Source organism: Dromaius novaehollandiae, chromosome 1 (genome assembly GCF_036370855.1).
Source record: "Dromaius novaehollandiae isolate bDroNov1 chromosome 1, bDroNov1.hap1, whole genome shotgun sequence".
NCBI lineage: Eukaryota > Metazoa > Chordata > Aves > Casuariiformes > Dromaiidae > Dromaius > Dromaius novaehollandiae.
The window spans coordinates 195,749,373-195,769,220 of record NC_088098.1 but is presented as its reverse complement, the minus strand read 5'-3'; the positions used below and the strand labels follow the sequence as shown (position 1 = coordinate 195,769,220).

The 19,848-nt window shown below is 41.2% G+C and overlaps 1 protein-coding gene across 4 annotated transcripts in view; it reads left to right on the top strand.

Annotated features, from left to right (window-relative positions):
• Window positions 1-19,848, top strand: part of MTUS2 (microtubule associated scaffold protein 2) — a 325,349-nt gene that overhangs the window by 231,188 nt on the left and 74,313 nt on the right. For all 4 annotated transcript variants that reach the window (XR_010387294.1, XM_064504964.1, XM_064504963.1 and 1 more), the window contains 2 exons: window positions 4,510-4,671; window positions 18,925-19,023. Coding sequence is in view for 3 of the 4 variants with exons in the window: in XM_064504964.1 (XP_064361034.1) it covers window positions 4,510-4,671; window positions 18,925-19,023 (261 nt within the window). In the remaining variant the exon portion in view is untranslated. The remainder of the gene's footprint in view (window positions 1-4,509; window positions 4,672-18,924; window positions 19,024-19,848) is intronic.

The window sequence follows — 19,848 nt, the reverse complement described above, 5'->3', positions numbered from 1 at the left end:
AAGACAAAATAACAAATTAGCTGGCTAATCTAGTCTACTGTCATGACATTGTAATAACACAGTTACCCCTAAACACACTGTATAGCTTGGTAAATAGTATGGTTTCAGTTAGAGCTGCAGAGCTGTAAATTACATTGTGTGTTGATGATTACACTGTGAGGCATTATATTGAAAAATATAATGTTGAACTTTAAAACACTACCTGTGAAAACAGTGAAATGAAAAGCACAGTTGACAGGCTGCATCTCTTGTCATTAACCTGTAAAAATGCCTATCACTTTACAGGCAAAAAATCACAAATAATGAGTACACCTTGCTTTCACTGTCTATCTCTGCCATCCCCTTGGTATGTGAACTTGGAGCGTGGCTCAGCTCACTTATGCTTTCCTTGTTTGCAAAGCTCATTGAGTTATGCGCCTGAAAAGTGCTTTATAGATGCTAAGTGGGATCGCTGTTGTAACAACTAGACATACCTTCGTTGTTATTAAACTTGGAGTCAAGTAGTGTCTAAGGATCTTTAAGATGGAAAGGGCTTGCTCTTACCCAGGGTAAATGTTTGTGCTTCGGTGAACATTCGTGATGCAAACACATTCTCAGTATCTCTGGTGTGATTACAGCTGCAGCGGGGAGCTAACAACTGCAAACCCGCTGCCAAAGCAGTTAATGCTTGACCTGCTATGAAGAGCTGGAAACCCACTCCGTTTCACAAGGCTTCACATAGCAGCTCATGAGACAGGGAGCCACAGAAGTAGCCACACTCTCATTTTAATACTCTTTCAGGGTTTGTTTCTCAGCAAAACAGAGACCTGTAAGCTTTGTCAGACAAGCTTGTTTTTTTACAAAGGACCCAAGTTCTCCAACAGAAGCAGCCTTTACTGCTGTCGAGCGCAGGCAGGTAAAGCTGTTGCTGTCACAGCTAGCCAGTCTTTAGGCAGACCCCAAGGTGTGAATTCTGAGATAGAAATCTCCTGCTCGCATCTCCAAAAAGCAGCCCTTTCAATCACTGTCTGCTCTCAAAGCAAGACCTGCCTTAGCAGTATGGATGCAACATTAATTCACATCTAATCAAACATAGAATTCCCTCCCAACCCGTGCTCTTGCTGGCTTTGCAATGATATGTAGTGTCATATTTTAAGGGGTTTTTTTTAATGTTCATTTTATAAATAATTCCAAATAGGAATGGTTCCTACTAGTGGTATGTACAGGCAGGCTGTCCTCTTCTGAGGGCAAGTAGCCCTCAAAGCAAGCTGCTGCAGCATAGTGCCAGATGGTGAAAAGGAGTGTGGCGCATGCAGAGAGAGGGTGGCTTAAACCATCTGGGAACCTGTGGGATTTTGGTCATGGCTTTCTTTGAACATGGAGCCTACAATATGTTGCCAGCCCTGACTTCTCTATGTCTTCAGGATGTAACACTGTATGGGAGGAGTGGGTGCAGTTGGGACTCTCTGAAGTACTTGCAAGTTTTCAAAAACCTCTTCTTCTTCTCTGTATTTTTTCACAGGCAAAGGAGTAGGATTCCCTTGGGCTCATAGGGAGGAGGTGACAAAAGTGAGGCTGAAGGCCTTTTGCTCCAGTGAATCATTAATAGGCTGTTAAATACTCTCTTGCAAAGTCAACAGTGCTGCACTGTATACAGCAGAGTCTGCAAAAATACAGGGTATTTTATGTAGGAGCACCCAAATGACTTGCTAGGTGCTTCAAAGGCAAGCGGGGAGTCCCTTTTGTTTTAGATAAAATGCAAAAGGAGAGGAGTAGGAGGCAAGAGGTACAATAGGGGAAGATGTGATTACCTAGAAGCTGTTTATGCATTGCACATCTGGTGTTTCTGTACAGGCTCTGATTAAAAAATAAGAACTAGGCAGATTCTGGGAGGGCTGATGTTACTGACTCACCCACTGCAGATATTAACGGAAGGCATTATCTCATGATGGACTGACAATTGTCATCTGATGAATAAGTCTTTCTGATTTTCCTCCAAGATGTTAATTCCTCTAAGTAAATGACAACCCTTATTTTCCTCTCAGATCGTGAAGGATATGCATTTCCTTGGATCTTTAGTTTCATTTCTACTTTGAATGCTATTTGTAAAGAAAAGTAGAATCTAGCACCATCTGTAGCAAGGTGGAGCTCACCTTGCCCTGGTCCTGGGGGATCAGATTCTGCCCTAGTGATATCCATAGGAGCACCACATATGCGCTTTGGGGGTCATACTATACATGCATGTGGTGTTGTACTCCGCCTTCTCTTTCCAGACTCCATCTTTGAGTGAACAGCAAGGTGGGAGATGTTGCCTCCTACATCAAATATTGACCTTATCTCAGCAACTCTTGGATCTGTTGATACTACTATTTGGCTCATCTTCCAGAGAGTCTGTTTTTTATTAAAAGATGAAGAGCTGAATTATTTTTTTCTTGACTTTTTTCTCCTGAAGGTGTTCATTCACCTTCTTTTCTGCTGTGAGCCCACAATATGTGGGATGCACAATTGGCTCTCTCCAGGTACAGAGCATTTCTAATTCAGGAGATTTGGTCGGGTCATATTTGTCAGGCTTTCCATTCAGTCTATAATCATTTCTTTAATTAGCAGACCACTAAGGCTTTGTTTTAGAGGGCAGAGGTGTTTATATCTTGCTGCACTTTATGTTAAAGAGCTAGAAAAGCTTCTTTTTTCTTTTTTTTTTTTTTTTTTTGGTAAGAGATTATATAACATCCCCTGACACCTCATTCTTCAAACAAGAGAATTGCTTCCATTTTGGCATTCAGCCAAGTTTTTGAATTGAAATGTTTTCTGTATAATAAATTTCACAATAGGGAATAAAGGATAGGCATATAAAGCTTTAATAAAAGAGCATTTGAACTGTATTTTTCTGCACATAATAAGAATTTCCTCCTCAGTGTTACTGTTTCTGTAATTTAAACTTCTAAACAAATAGCCAAGGAACAAAAAAGCTTGTCTACAAGTGCTGCAGCTCAAATCAGGTGAGTACATGTCAAAAACTGTGGAATATGTTTAGAGCATGATGAAAACAGATTAAAATGAACATACATGCTTTAAAATCTCCCTAGCATCTGGTAGAGAGGTCCTCATGCACAGTTGCAGAGAGGATTGGGCTAGGTTGGGCCAGACTCATAGCTTACATAGTTTTACTAAGTCAGCAGTGTTTTCTCAGCAGATAGTTCAGCACTCGATCTTTAATGTTTGTTACACAGGTGAAAAATCCTTGTAATTTTGATATAAAACAACTGTTAAATGTGCTAAAGATTGTTATGTGTATAGCAGTATAAAGACAAAAAGTGTTTGAGGTTTTGCTGTTCCTGCATAGAGTACAGTAGACTGTTGTGTTTGAATTTTCAGTGTGGCTTATTAATTGAACAAAGGTTAAATGTGTTTGTAGAAATCCATGTATACTGCAGATATACTACTTTAAATTAAGACCTGTATAGAAACAGCCTTAAAGACACAGCAGAACTAAATGCTGTTTTGTCAGAGCCAAAAGATATATTCATCCTTTATCAGAAAAGAGGATTTTCTTTTCCAATGTGCACTTTTTTCTAGAAGATTTTCAGTAAGGCAAAACCTCCTCTTTTTCTGGGCACACATTTAAGAACTCTACATCTTAAAAACAGTGGAGACTTGGACAATTACTTTAGTATTGTTATCATTTCCCTGCAGGCAGTACCTAAACAGTCTTGTATTATTATCTTTTTAAAATAATGGAAATAAAAATCATAGCCTTTTTCTGAAATCTTGTGTATTTCTTGCCACTCTCTCTGCTCTTTTTTTTTAAGCAAAACCTTCATCCTTCTGCAAATGTTCAAGTCCAAACATGCTGTAATCTTTTGCTCCTCTTAGGCTTTCTCCTAGGTAAAGAAGACACTCTGACTTTGCCTTTTTCACATGTTAAGAAAAGATTGATTTCCTTATATCTACAAGGAGCCTGGGATGTGATTATTCCCTAGATGGCAAACGCAGAAGGAAACCGAACCCATTAGAGGTTTTCAAGGAGGTCAATATAAAATGAAAACCTTGGCAACCTAAGATTCAGTATGTGAATATGATTGAAATGGATGTGAGAGTTATTATTATTATTCATCTTATCATTCAAACGTCTCGATGCGATCTGAGGGACTGTTTGTAGGAAATCTTTGCTGGGCTGGAGAAGTCAGTGCCTTGTGCCACCGAGCCCTGACAGTCTCCCCTGACCCCGACCATCAGCAGCTCCCAGGTGGGAGTGCGGGGGGCTCCTGGAGCAGCTGCAAAGTGCCAAACAACTGATCCACCCCACAATTTAGAAACACCTTGATTTCAGCCTTGCACCTAGATTCCTTTATGGGGTGAGCCCAAAAGCAGGTGTTAATTTGCTCTTGGAACCATGCTCTAACAGTTGCCAAGTTGCAATCAGAATATGTTTTTATAGATTATAATTGTTGATACAAGCTCAGTCTGTACACCACAGTTCACATACACTTTATATGAAGTTACAATAAGTGCAATTTTGGTCTCCTGCAGGTTCCAATTTTGGAAACGAAGAACAAACCACTCCTAAGGCAGCTGCTCCTTCTAAAGATGTACCCAAGGGGAGCAGCAAGAATGCAACACAGGTATCCAGCAGCACAGCGACTCCACGCAAGAGCTTACTGCCAGCACCAAAAGCTACCACAGCACCTGCTGGTAAGTGTTTCAAACTTGTATATTTGAAAAAACATCTTCATTAGGCCGAGACTTGCAAAAACTTTATTATGACTCTATTTTAGTGCTTACTCAATTAATTTTCATGCAGTTCTTGTGCACGTAACCAAAGCTGAACTTTCGGTCTCTGTTTGCCATAGTCTTTTTGAAACAGTCAACAACACAGCTCTCATCTCCTTTTGTGAAGAAGTGTCTGCTTAGAGCGTCTGGAGTTGAACGCATTTAGTGCCCCTAACTATACATGCCAGAGATTTAATGTATACATTACGGTTCCCACCAAGCAGCGTTTTGAAAACATTGCATTGCTTTAGAGGACAAAGCATTCCTTTGAGGAGATAATTCATTGATAGGTGTGCTTGCAGGGATGAAAATACTGCCCTCTGAACTCAAGCAGTCTGTAGTGTTTCCACTCAGAGAGGGAGAGAAGGCAAGTAAATAAAGCCCCCAAAAAAGTCTTGTTTCCAAATTGTTTCCTTATCCAAACCCTCCTTCAGATCTATTCAGCTACATTTTCTCAAATGAGCCAACAAAAATTCCTGGTGTCTCATACAGGAAAGCTTACATGGTCTACTGCCAAAAGCAGTGTTTGTCAAAAAACGTGTGTACCTCTCCATCATCTCCCACTCACACTGTTTTGTCCTGGCTCTTCCCTGGCCCAGCACTTGGTCTCGGTGCACAAACTCTGTAAGATCCCTATGACAAAGACAGTGGGACGTGTCTTCGTGGGTACCTGAGACTGACTTAGGACTCACCAAGTCTGAGAGAGCAAGGAGTAATTCTTGTTGCCTGCTTATCACCCTGGCCCATCTTCCCACTCACGCAGTGGGACGAGGTGAAGGTAGCCATGCCGGTGAGCAGGTATTACAAAATCTCTGCTGGCAATGCAGAGACTTGGGTTGAGGTGTTGTGGATGAGTTAGGGCTGAGTTATGGCTCTTCATTGTGACTTGCAAGCAGGGAAAATAAATGATTATTGGTCCTAATTAAAAAATAAGTTTAAAAACACAGCTGCAGGCATCCTCTCCCCTGGGTACAAATGACACCTCCGTAGCAAGGTGGCTTCAGGCACATTCCTACCCACTGGTGGACCTTATACCTTGGACTTTGCTACCCTGTTCCAGCTCCTATTTGTCCCATGGCCTTCCTGTCTGACCTGGCTCCAGCAATTACCTTCCTGAGCTGCCTCAGCACCTGGGCATCCATTGACCGAGATATCAGAGGCCCCTGAAGAGCCCCGGGGAAGGTCAGGAGAGTGCCTTGGGGCCCAGGAGATGTTGCTAGAGCCACAGCAAGCTCTCACACACCACAGTCTCCGTGTGTCTCCACATATACCTCTGCTTCCTCATGCCCCAAGAGCCCCTCCAAGCTCCTTGAGGGAAAGGAACATTAAATAATCCATACCAGTGGTCATTTTTAAAGACAGCTGGAGAAACTTACTGGTGAGAAGCCTATGCCTGAACTGGTCATTGAACTCTTGCATGCAGCTACCTAGGTCAGTATTATGTCTCCCAGTGTGGAAGAGAGGAAAGAACGTAGTTTCAGGATTTATATTCCTGTAAAGCACTTCATAAATCACTAAGACAATGGGGTTTAACATAATGTTTTAGTGACTGAAATATACTCCATTGTGTTTGAATGATAGTAGTGAAATGTGAATTTATTTCACTTAAGCAGTACCTGGATTTGTTCCACAGATGATTTGACACCAAGTTATTCTCCAAAGCCAAGATGTTTCTCAGAGACTTTGCAATTAGTAGCAAGCTGCAACCTTGGAGCTGGGAAAATTTAGATATTCCTGAATCTTTCCTAGCTCGCTCATTTTTCATGGCTCTCCAAGTTTTCTCATGGAAACTACCTCTAAAAGCAAGGTTCCAATTTCATGAACTCTTTCCTTGCATTTCCACTGTCTGTCCAGAGAAAAGAGCCCTATTGATTTCGCATTCCTGATATCTCGTCTTTCCTAAGATTGTCCTTTGGGTTTAATCTTTTTTTAATTAGTTTTCTCCTTTTGTTCCTAAAATGTTGCTGTTCTATGTGTGCCTGTTTGGAGGGAATATTATGCAGGAAGACAAATCAAACTGCTCACACTCAGTATTTTCCTTTAGAGAAACAATTTGGAGAGGACACTTCATGGTGTTGTGTAGGTGGTTGTGTAAGGAATGAAAAAAGAGAGCTTTCATAAGAGTATGGCAATTCCATTAAGTCCAGCTTATATCTAACAATTTACATTCCACAGTAAAGAACTTTATGTAAGTCACCAGTCTTATCCAATCTGGCCCTGATGTAACAGAGTGTTTCATCTCTATGTAGATGCCATTATGTTTGGTGGCACACACTGTAAGCGAAGCTTGGAAGGAACAATCTGTAAAAAGCATGCGACAAAGTCTCAGACCCATACAGAAAGGCAGAAATTACAACAATCTAATACAAAACAATATTGATGAAGCAGTAGATTGGCAGAAAAAAAAAGTTTTGCCATCACATCAGGGCATAAGGACTGATGAAGAAAGAAATTATTGAGGCTGACGGCTAAAGTAGTCACAATACCATGTGAATATAGGCTGTTCACAAATTGTTTGAGGCTGGAGAAAAGAAACTATCCAACCATCAGTACAGTTCAGTTCAGGAATAACTTTCCAATAGGCATGGGAGACAGGTGGGGAAGGAAGAAGCAAAAGACATGTGCTTTGAGGCAGCAACTTCATAACCTTGGAAAGGGTCACATCATGCTGCCTGCAATAGAAAGACACAGTCACCCAGAAAGTCCCTTCAAGTCCTAGGACTGAAAAACAGTTTAGTTCTCCATACCCGTTGACAAGAGTATGCCTGAATGACATGGCCTATGAACTATCTTGCTTTAAAGAAACCGTTTTTGAATTGCTCATGATGGTGGGGCAAAATAGCTATGCAGTGCCACACTCAGCAAGGCCCTAAGATTATTGCCTTTGGCCGAGCAGGCAGCAGGGCAGAGATCTCATCTCAACCTGGTCTGGCTTCCTCGTTCCATGCCAAGAGGCAGAAGGCCACAAAACTGGTCAAGAGGGGGTTACCTTTTTTCTATAGATAGAACAGCGGGATTTAAGTATTTGGGCGATTCAGGCATTTGAGATGATTTCTGAAGCATCTTGAGAGCTTCTGCATCTCTCGGGACTTTAATTGTATACATCTGATCTCAGACTAGATCCATCAGTTATTACACTGTTATCAAGAAGCACATGCCCTCTGCCCCAATCATGATATCTTGATGCCCATTGCTGAGCCATGCCAGCTCCTAGAAGCAAATTCATTATTTTCCTTCCTTATTGCTTTCTTTTGCGAAAAGATAGAGGTTAGTGAGGTGACCAATGGTCAACACAATCTTGGTCAACATGGCCATGGCACTGGTCCCCCCTGTAGTGCTAGGTAGACAGAGTCTACATTGTATTTCAATGATTGCTCCTATATATTAAATGTATTTGGTTGACATTTTCAGGTGAGAAATTTGTTCCCAGAAAGAAATTTGTCTGGGCTGACATACATTAGTTTGCAACTTTATGCTGATTTGCAAAATGATAAAGAGAGAAGTTGAGAAAATCTATGTTTTTCTCCTTTTCATAAACTTTTGCTGGATTTTACCACCTCCGAGGAAGAAGCTGAAAAATAAAAGGCCATATAAAACTTGGATAATTACGAGGAAGTCTCCCATTTTCTGGAGGAAAAGTCCTGGACTGGATTTACTTCCTTCAGCCTGTTTAGAATGTGGTCAGTGGTCCTCGTGTCTGTGAATGCACATGTCCGTATGGATGTGCCCTGTTCAGGCTTGCACTGGACAAAACACCATTCAATTTTGTACAACATTCTTAGACTTTGCTGTTGTTTCTTGAGCTTTGTTGGGGCTGGGGAGCTGCCAACGCATTGAAGAGGAGGTAGGTTTCCACCCTGCAGCCCACCATGTCCTTTCCATGCCATGGAGTCAGCAGGTACAACCGGGGATTGCCCACAGGTATGCTGATGTGAGCTGCATAGAAGAAGGTAGGGAGGAACCCAGACAGAGAGACAAGAGGGATACTTCCAGAACGTATTGGATCCATTGAAACTAGAGAAGTTTAAAGCAGCCCTGAAATTACTCCCCACGACTCTGTGGGCAGGGGGGCTCCAGTGGCCTGCTCAACCTCTTCCCAGCAGTCCACCTCTGTTCGTGGTGCAGTGGATGGAGCCCATTGCCACCCCCTCACTGAATTTATATACTGGTCTTGACAGGGAGACTCAGTCAGGCAAGTAAAACTTGCCCCTGTTTACTCTGGAAGGAAATTAAACATGCAAAGTAGGGCGGGCATGGATGTGTTATGCAGTCAGAGTATATGCTGAACAGAAACAGCTGGCAAGTTTGGGAAGTTGCTGTTATTATACACAACATACAGAAGCAAAATAAACCACATTAGTCCAATGCTCTGGTTTGATTTTTATATGAGCCGAGGTACCATCAGATGCATCTATGATGAAGTCATTAATTTGTTTTATTAAAGCACTGTTACAGTTCCTCACAATGCAAAATATCTGATGGAGGCAAAGGCCAAAATAAATCAAAGCAATGATAAAGTCAAGCTTTTTCAGCAACTGCCTAATCCTGCCTCACTTGCAATAATGTATGAATGCTGTCTGTAGATCCCATTGCGATGTAGAGCCCTATAGAATGTATTTTCTTCTGTTTAAGTATCCTTTGAACAATTTTGTGCATCCTTTAAATGATGAAGCACAAAACCATCTTTGTAAAATTAAACTCTTTATTAAATTGGAAAGAAGATGCTACAGATCAAATGAAGCAAGAGGGGAAAGGACAGTGAAGTTTTCATATTGTTTTGGGCTTTCTAATCCCAGGCAAACAAAGGCAACTAACAAACGCCCTTTACAATTGTGTCAGGTGCTGTATTTAAAAAATGAGGAAGAAAGTGCATGGGTGTGCTGAAAAGGCCAGTCTCCAAAAGGATGTCCAGCAGAGAGAGAGTGTCTGAGGGTTGAAATGTCTGCTTGTATGGACACTGTACAAGGACTGCCATTGCAAAGTGGAAGGAACAATGGCTGGCACAGGCTACCAGTCTGTGCTGGGCAACTCTGCACAGGCATTATAGCTCAGTTCGTTTATCACTAGACATCACAGAGCTGATAATGCAACTGATAATGATAGGCCAGCAGAGAGGTAAAAATCAGTGTTTTTAAAATGTTTGAAGAACTATTAAAAATTAGTCTTTCCCCCACTCACCTTGGGTCACTGACACTTGCATGTCATAAGGGTCATGAATGCCATTTTTTAGAGAAGTGCTTATGAGGACAGTCAGTCTCATCACTGTAAAAGCAACACCAAAGAAACTTTCACCAGTGCCCCAAACTGAAGGGAAAGTAACATGCAGCAGGAAATTCTAAGCAGAACAGGGAGAAAATATCTTGGAAACAGTGGAAATGAATACGTTTCTAATATTTTTTCCAAACTATCACACAAATGGTAATTGTGTGCATGGATAGTAGTAGCCTGGTTCTCAAAAGGAATGCAGTTACAAGAGATCTGGATTCCGGTTTTGCGGAGAGGTGTAGAGCTTGACTTTCCCAGTACGCGTGCTTTCATTTAAATGTTGGATTAAAGAACATTTAAGGGAAGAGTAAAAGTGTCAGCAGTACATCTCAAAAAGTCCCAGCTGGACATGGATTTAGAAAGCATGTTCCTGTTTGAGGAACTTCATGCTGTTTGAGATATGTAGCCGTAGGAACCCCAGGTAGCCTTGGAGGATGAAAGGGCACGTGTCCCTGAGAAGGATGGCCTTGGCCGTGTGAGCTGGCTGTTGCATCTGGATCGTGAGGACAGCAACTGTATGAAGGACAATTGGTAGGACGCAGGTCTAGCCTCCACCTCACGTGAGTTTCTCCATAGCTGAGCTGTCAGCAGCCCAGCTCCCATGGAGTCATGGCTGGAAGGAATGAAACTTTTTGGTTTCCATTTTCTTTTTACCCCATAGCAGGAGGTCAGAGACAAGAGACGTCACTGCTCAGAGACTGTGACTGAGGGGAGAGGGAAGGTCTCTGCCATATGTGGTCCAGGGATTGAGCGCTAAGTGGAGGGTATTAGCTGGGGGTGAGAGACGTATCTTTGTACAAGGTACCCCTCCTTGTGCACTGGAGGGGAATCATGACAGCCTGAAGGGCTGTCAACCCAAACCAACACCTTGAAAGTGAGGCATATTTTAGCATAAGAAAAAGTGAGCAAATAACATGATCTTGTGAGTGAATTTTGCATTCAGGAAGAAGACATCAGCCTAGTTCAAAGTCAGAAGGCCAAGCTGTTCCACAAATGGTGCTACTGAAGTCAGGGATATTGTAAAGCTTCTGAAAAGCAGAGAAACTACAATGAGTCCTTCTATATATTCTGTATGATATAATATGTTCTGGCAGGATACAATAGTATAGTCTGTGTATAGTACTCCTTGCAGTCACCTTGCAGTAATTGCTATTGGGCTTGATGTTGTATGTGCACTTTAAAACACATCCTGCCTGTGTCCAGTCTCCTGTGCAAGACGTCGCAGTTACTAGAACTAGTGCTTAGAGCACTCACTGCTGCAGGTAAAGTGCAGAGACACTATATGTATTGTATACAGCATCTTTTAAGAAAGTAAAAGGAGGAGAAATCATCTCACAAAGAGAACGTCAATCATTTAAATATAACAAATATTTCTGGAAGAGTGGGATATAGGGTGGTGTATGAAATGCATATGTATTTCAGAGATGCATGTCATTTTAACTACATAGAAATAGGAAATTAATTTACAAAGGAGCATATCCATCTATATTAACGGGTGGAAAATAATCAGCAAAAATCACATGAAAGCTTTCTTGTATTAGATGTTACCTGAGAAGACCACCTGTGCTATAAATTCTCATTAAAAAAAAAAAAAACAAAGCTGCTCAAGAGAGATTATGCTTCTGATATTTCACTAAAACTGCTTGTCAGATAAACTGGACTACAGGGTATATAGATCACCTTTAATTAATGAAAATGGACTCCCATAGCTGCTGCTGTGGAGTGATTCAGATTATCAAGAAAAGAAAATTCTGACATGGGACAATAGCAGTGGAAGAACATTGTCACGTAAATCGTTTTGATGACATGAACCAATTGCTTTTTGACTAGACATGCATTTAATTAAGTTTCAGTGTTTTGCACCAGTCTTTCTGTGCATTAGACTCCTTTAATTTTTGCATACCTGTAAACATATAGAAAATGGAAAAAAAAGAAGCACACTTGAATGGAAAAATTGGGACAGGTCCTTTAATTTCACTTAAACTTATTAACTCTTTTGAGAAATACAGTGAAACCCCAAACAGTATTTATCATTTTTATTGTTGTTTCATACTTCATTTAAAGACTTAGGTGCAAGCAACTCTTCATCTGGAATGTTGCAGCTAAGATCCACCTCGAAAAGACACATAAGCTCCCTCCTTCCAGAAGTGTTCATAGAAATATATGATCTTGAGGCACATATATACTGAATTTTCTAAATTACTAAATTTCTCTAAAATGTGGCCATATCTACAGAAGGAAATGTTCAGAGACAGCAGATTAACAGTTTTCCACTGGTTTGGGGGGGTCAGTTTTGTGAATCCCTTGGATTAGTGTTTACTGTGCAGCAACTCAGATCCTAAATCAAACCAGGATCTCATTCTGCCACTGTTCACCCAAGAGCTTTCAGTTTGACATGGTGCCATTAGTGGTATTTAGCTAGTCCTTCAGGAAGCATAGCAAAACCTCACAGCTAGTAATCCGAGAAGAGCATGTCAGTACTGTGCAATGGAAAGGGGATTAAGATGGGCAGAGATTCCTGAGCTGGTGCTGACCGGTCTGGAGAGTCAGAAAGTGCAACATTAAGCAGACTTAACTGCTTAGATCCAGAAGCAATATGGTATGTTACCCCAGCATGGTAATCAGTCGATTATAATTAAATTGCTTTTAGACCTAAGTTACTTCCAGGAAAGGCACCTTGGTTTTATCTGCAGCAATCTCCCAGTTCTGGAGGGGTGCCTCTTTCTGAAATTCCCTTTTCATATCTAGTTTCTTCCATGGTTGTCTGGGAAGAGCTCCTAGGGTATCTCAGCTTGCTACACAACTGGAATGGACAATAAGGTGGGTGGAGCTGGCTGGACCAACTGGCTCAGAGTGTTGTGATCAGAGGTATGAAGTCCAGGTTGCAGATGGTTACTTTTGGTATCCTTTAGGGATTGATATGGGGGCAAATACTGTTCAACATCATCGTTACAGACCTGAACACTGGGATAGAGCACAGCCTCAGCAAGTTCATGTACAACGCCAAGTCGGGAGGATTGGACAATACGCTGGAAGGCACAGCTGCCATTCAGAGGAACCTCAGCAGGCTGGAGAAACGGACCAACGGGAACCTCATGAAGTTCAACAAAGGCAAATGCAAAGTCCTGCATATGGGGAGGAATAACCCCATGCAACAGGACAGGCTGGGGACAGCTGGCTGGAAAGGCTGTGTTTGGGGGTTCTGGTAGACAACAAGTTGAACATGAATCAGCAGTGTGCTCTTGCAGCAATGACCAGCTGTGTACTGGGTTATATCAGCAAGAGTGCAATCAGCAGGTTCAGTGATGCTACCTCTTTTTTCAGCACTTGCAAGACCACTCACAACTATGTACAGTTTTGGGGCCCCCCAGGACAAAAAAGACGTGACGTACTGGAGTGAGCCCAGAGGAGGACCACCAAGATGGTCAGGAGGCTGAAGCACAGGACAAGGAGGAAAGGCTAAGAGCTGGGTTTGGTCAGCCTTCAGAAAACAAGACAAAGGGGCATCTTATTGCAGTCTTCAGCTATCTAGTGGGAAGCGAGACACTTCTCAGAGGCTTATGGTGATAGGACAAGAGGCATTGGACACAAGCTGGTGTACAGGAAATTCTGGTTAGATATTAGGAAAGCTTCTTCACCATGAAAGCGGTCAAACACTATAACGGTTTGTTCAGAGAGGCTGTGAAACCTCCATCTCTGAGGTTGTTTAAAACCCGGCTGGACAAGGCCCTGCACAACCTGCTCTAGCCAGACCCACTAGGCAGGAGGTTGGATCAGATAAGCTTCAGAGGTCCCTGCCAACATATCTTATTGTACAATTCTATGTGCCACAAACATCTTAGCCCTACCTATGAACAAATTTTGCACCACCAAAAGAACAGCAACTAACGTGTTATTCCATAGTGCAGTGGTCTCTCTTGTAAATTCAGGAAGAATAACTCATGGGTAGAGAAATCTAGCTAAAAGGCAGGTCTGTGCTGGGGAGGTGAGTGCAGGCTCCCACAGATGGCAACAGGACTTGCATGCAATTCAGTGGAAAAAGAAAGGGTGTCTCAATCATTGCGTGTAAGGATTTGAAAAGCTGGTTGCATCTGACCAGTTCTGTATGGTTTTTATTCTCCTCATCTAATACAGCTTCTTCTATGGCCTCCTCCCTGCATAGTCTTGTTCAGCCACATCTTTCTCTGCTGAATATAGAAACCCTCAGAAAGCCTGCCTTGGTGTTTCTAAACTCTCCTGTGTTTCCAACCTTTAGTTCACCTTCAGGATGCTGATGCAGCTCTGGGCTACCTTGCTTGTGCCTGCAGTCCGACTCAAAACTGCTGACCATTAGCTTGCTTCTTGTTCCAGACCTTAGCTCTAAGCACCAGGCAGGACTTTCCACCCAACACTTTGTGGAAACAGAGAGAAGGATTTTATGTTCTCTGTGCCTTGGTTTTGTTTGTGTGCGTGTGTGTGTGTGTGTGTGTGTGTGTGTGTGTGTGTGTGTGTGTGTGTGTGTGTGTTTTATGCAATACCTGTTTCAGCCTGGTTATTATTCTTATTTAATGTTCATCTCACAGACAAGTGACTGTTATTCTCCATCAGAAATCTCGTAATTTGTATGCAATGACAATAGCAATAAAGAATTCATATGAGCAGTTTGTTTCTGCTTGGCCCATTAAATTAAAGATAATCAAAAGTATTGCTCAGAAAACTAACCCATTCAATCTCTGTGCTTTTACAAGTACCAGTAAATCATATATAACAGGGCAGGCTGTCAAATACAGTCAGTCAAGATGAAAAGTAGGAAGCTAGTGTCATCACAGCTCTCACCAGCAAGCTTACAGTGCAAAATGTGCTTCTTTGAGCCAGCTTTTGCAAAATCTAGACAACACAAGGGATGAGCTAAGGTTAGCTGAGAGGAAAAAATGAAGACCGGTGTGCTTGCAGAGATGGAGGGCAAGGAAGAGGCCACTGCCACTGCGTTCCCCTTTGCAAACACTTTCCGTTAAAAGCTATATCGTAAATATGATGTTACATTTGCATCATTCCATGTGCTGAATATGTGGATATGCATCACTATGCAGCAGTTGAAAGTGAGACATTCAACTTCAAATGCTCAAACCTCTTTCCTAATAATTTGACTCTGAAACTTGCCACAGCACAACACTGTGAGAAAAGTGAGTAAAATGCCATGAGATCTATGTGAAATGATGGGAAGAGAAAGAGTAGCTGTTCTACCTCTGCAGCTACCTATAGATATTCTAAGTTACCCTGAAACTTTATATTCAGTTCAAAGAACTTTAAAAAAAAGTTCCTGCCTTCTGCCTTGGAATTAGGAGTATAGTTATTTTTGTTCATATCTTTCATTTTTTTTCTTTATTTTTTAAAAACACCAAAGAAAGAAACTTTCTTTTTAATGTAGAAAAAAAAAATTGCTTTCAGACAAGTCAAGGAAATAGTCCTTGTCCTTCTTTTTTTCTTATCAGATTGATTTTAAATTTGAAATAAAGACAAAGGAGAAGATATAAGTGTTAGTTCTTTCTACTTCAACATATATGTAGTCTTTCTTCTACAGCTACTTATTTATTCACATCCTTTCAGTGTCTCATAGATCACAAGATGTGCAGAGTCTCTAGAGGGAATTAGACTCTTCTTATTCCACAGAATCCATCATATTTCCAGCTTTGCTCATTTTGTCTCAAACAATGCGTGCATGGATGTGTCGTTACTCACCAAGGACACGACTAGTCATGGGTATTGGGGGAAAGGCAGAAAAAAGCTTGAAGTGGCCATCTGTGTCTATGAGTGACTGAAAAGCACTTCCTTGGGGTTTTTTAAACTTGCAAGCTGTGTTAGTTAACCTATAAAATATGCCTGAAAACATCTGGAATCCAACTGAATGCAGCGAGTCCCAGCAAATTGTTAATGATGTCTACAGCATGTTAGGATTCATTTTGGAATAAATATTCAATACATAATTTGTCAGTATGTTTTCAATCTGAAGTGTGAAAGCAAATTGAAGTTTATCCGACTGTACTGGCTTTTAAAGACTAAACTACAAAGGTACAGGTAAATATGAGTGTTGATTCTACAGCAGCTCTTGAGAAGATGTCTCAGATAATATGTATTTATTTCTAGTTCCTAGGGCAGCATTCAGTACTGACTGGGGGAAAAACATGGATTTCCTTGTCTTCTGTTTTTCCAAATGGTTGTTGAATGATTTAACACACACATAGTGTTTTGACTTTTATTTCTAATTATTTTATCTTTGTACCTAGTGTTCAGTTTGAAGCAGATTGTGTGTGTTAATTAGGAAATGTAAATACCTTTAGACAACTGCGCATTTGCATGCATTTTCAGAAGTAAATGCTGAAATCACTCCAGTGAAGTGTGTGAAGGTTCAAGAAATGTACACTTGTGATGCTTAAATTCCTTTTATAATTGCATTTTACATATTTTGTATTATTTTATATTATTTTATGATTATATGCACCACACCTTTTGACATTTCATAATAGATATGATAGTCAAAGTGTTAGATTAGTTACGGTTTTACACTCATTCAAGCCCACGTGAATGACTGAAATGTTTGTGTTTTTTCCTGAGCTGAAGTGGGGTGTAAAACTTTTTATGTACAGCATAACGTCTGAGTTATTTCTAGGGCACCTGCAGATAGAAAAGACCAAATTGTATAACCTGACAACACGCCCCTACAGATTTTTTAAACTTAAAATTCCAGATTTCTCTAAAATGAAAAATTCTGACTCCAAACTCTTGTCATTTAGAAATGAATTTTCCCTGCAGGAACTTTTCTTGAAATCAGCATGTTTTCTGAATATTTCTGTTTTAACAGGCTAATATCTGTTTTTTCAAAAGAAAAATAAAAGAACAAACCCCATTTTTAGAAAAAATATTGAGCACAAGCTCTTATTTGAGGTTTGATGCCAGGGACAGCTCTTCCCCTAAGATTTCCCTGTGGGTGTTGAGCTTAGCAGAAAGATAATAGTTGGCTCCTGGGGACTGTCTTCTCTTTTGCCTTCCGTACACTTCCGACATCCCTTCCCACGGAGGGTGAGGAGGGCCGCCGAGCTGCTGCCAGGAGGCTTTCTCCTTGGTAAGGAGAACCCAAATAATCACTAGAACCACGTTGCCCTCTCCTCCTGCTCATCCCTTCAGGATTTTTTGCTTTTCTTTGCTCTCTGCTTTCTTTTAACAGAGCTTTAATTGGAGAATTTTTGTTGCTTGCTTTGTGTTTGAGGTTTTGAGCCTGAACTAATTCTCCAGGTGTTCCTTGTTCAAAACTTCTCAAAAACAAAAGTAGTTAAGTAATTATATGCCCCTTCTTACTGCTGAAAGTGTAAGGAAAACATGCTTCCCTTGCTGCTGTCTGTTTGACTTTTGCCATGAAGAAACTTACGGAGCAGCTTGGCATACATCCCATTTGTGCCTCATCTTTTTAGTTTGAAAACCACAGAAAAACAAGGCCTCATTGCCATGAAAAAAGTAATGCTTGAATCTGTAACCATATCAACTATGTCTTATAAAACAAGCTCTGTTTTGGTCTCACAGCTCCCATCTCAGGTTGCTTTCACTCAGCCCTAAGTAATGAAATGGCACCATAAACTTATTTTATGTCCTGCTTGGTAGTAAAGTACAGTGTAGCAGGTGGCAGACGCAGGAAATTTATATCCTCAGTCATTTCACTGTGGAAAGTATTAATCACAAAAGAGAATCATAGCCTCAACATTTCCAATTTATAAACAGCAGAGAAAATGGAGATGGACCGAAGTGAAAGTATGAAGGCGCGCTCAGTCTTTACCAATGACGGACAGGGCGCTTTCCCTGTGGACACTGGGAGGGAGCCTAAGGGCTGTTAGACCTGCTCGTTCCCTGCCGTCCTCCCGCACGGAAGGCTGGATGCTTGCGTGCACGTCTGTGCTCATCGTGGCCGCGCTCTGCCAGCAAAGAGCTCATGGAAGAAGTGAAAGTTTATAAGGCAAACATTGTTTTTCCTTTATGACAGGCGGTTTGCCTCAATTTTTTTTGTCTGTTTTTGCTGTTTATCCAGGGGCTGTTACACAGTCCTGCAAGCTGAAATGCAGTCCCCAGCAAACACCAACCATAACAAAGGAAAGCAAACAGGAAAATGCATTAATGTCTGAGGGTTTTGCTTTTTTCTTGCTCTTTCTTCTCACTTCCTTGGTGAGTGTTTCTGAGTCAAATCCTATGGCTGTGACATGGTCAAGCCATGGGTAAAACAGCAGGGCAGGCCTTCATATTCCTGCACTCAGACGCTTTCATGGAAATTGTGGGTGGGCAGCAGGGACAAGCTGAGCATGGGTGGTCGTCACAGCTTCCAGACGGGATGTAGCTCCTCGGTACTAAAGGCAGTCAGTGACAGCAAAGCTTGAACAACTCCTGGCACGTGACTGGAGTGTGCAACTTTGTGTGGTCCTGCTCCAGTTTCTCCTCTGGCCCAGAAGGTCTTTGGCTGAGGATTCACAGCAATGTAGAGACACTTACTTACAGGACACAGAGATGAGGATAGACAGGATGGGCTACCCACATAGCTTTATCTGTGCCTTAATGGCATTTGTCGTGGAGCAGATGGCCAGAGAACCAAGACTGTGAAAAAGGCCTGTTCTGCCCCTCTTTAGTGTGGTGGATTTTATCCTTATCTATTTATTCCACATGCACACAGTCATGCCTGTGGAAACCCAGAGACAGCTCTGTGACTGCCACGTTAGCATCCAACACTGGCATTGGGTAGCATCAGCATGTCTGTGCAAAAGCCCAGGTTGTGCAATGGTGAAATACTAGTATTTCACCATTCTGGTATGTGTCTTAGTGACATAGTTCTGCACAATTGCAAAAAAAATTTAAAAGTGGGTTTCTCTCTGACTTTTTTTTTTTTTTCTGAAACAGGTTTGAAGAAAGAAGTACAAAAAGATCAGGATGCCAACAGACCAGCTGTCTCATCCCCAAAGAGATTAGCAGTATCAGCCACCAAGCTCCATTCACCAGGTATTTATGAACCCAAGAGCTGTTTCATGGAAGATTTAAACTTGTCAACTTTGCAGCTCTTGTTAATGCACTCAGATCTGATTCCTACTGTTGTTAAGTGAAGATTGATTATGTTCAAGGTTCATTAATCTGGCTGTAAGTACTGCAGGCTTCATCATACCAATGCATGAACTGAATAGTCTTATGTTTTCTTTGTTACTAACACGCACTGATCTCTCCAAAACAAAGAGCCGTTACTATTTCATGTTTAAGGGAGCAAGAACATTTTTTTAATCATTATAATTTTCTTTTATAAAAAAATGCAGATATAGTGAAATAAAAGACACCCAAAACAATTGCCTGGAATTATAGTATATCACTTGGAATCTGCTGTCACCATTGTGCAGAAGCACTGAATTTCCTACGTTATTTCTATGGATAATTGGAAAAGACATTATCTGTAGAAATAACCTTCAGATTGCTATCAAGGCATTGTCAGTTTAGCCCTTAATAAGCTTAATAGCTTAGCACACAAACACATGATTTTATTATTGTTATAAAGACCACTGTTTATTTACTAAAATGCAGAGAACTTCTTTCTATTATGTCTACTAGCACATATTAACATACCTATAAGGAATCTAACTGGGCAAGAATTCTCTTTTGTAAGGCTGGCTCTTTGACTGATCTAAATGCTACTGATAGGAGTGGGCATGTTCACACTGATCTCATTGCACTTGCAATATGTTTTCTGTTTGCCTCATTTTTCAAACTGCACTGAAATAATTTAAATGTCATCTCCACAGCAATATGATACCTGAGTTATAATTATGGGGGTAGAATCCA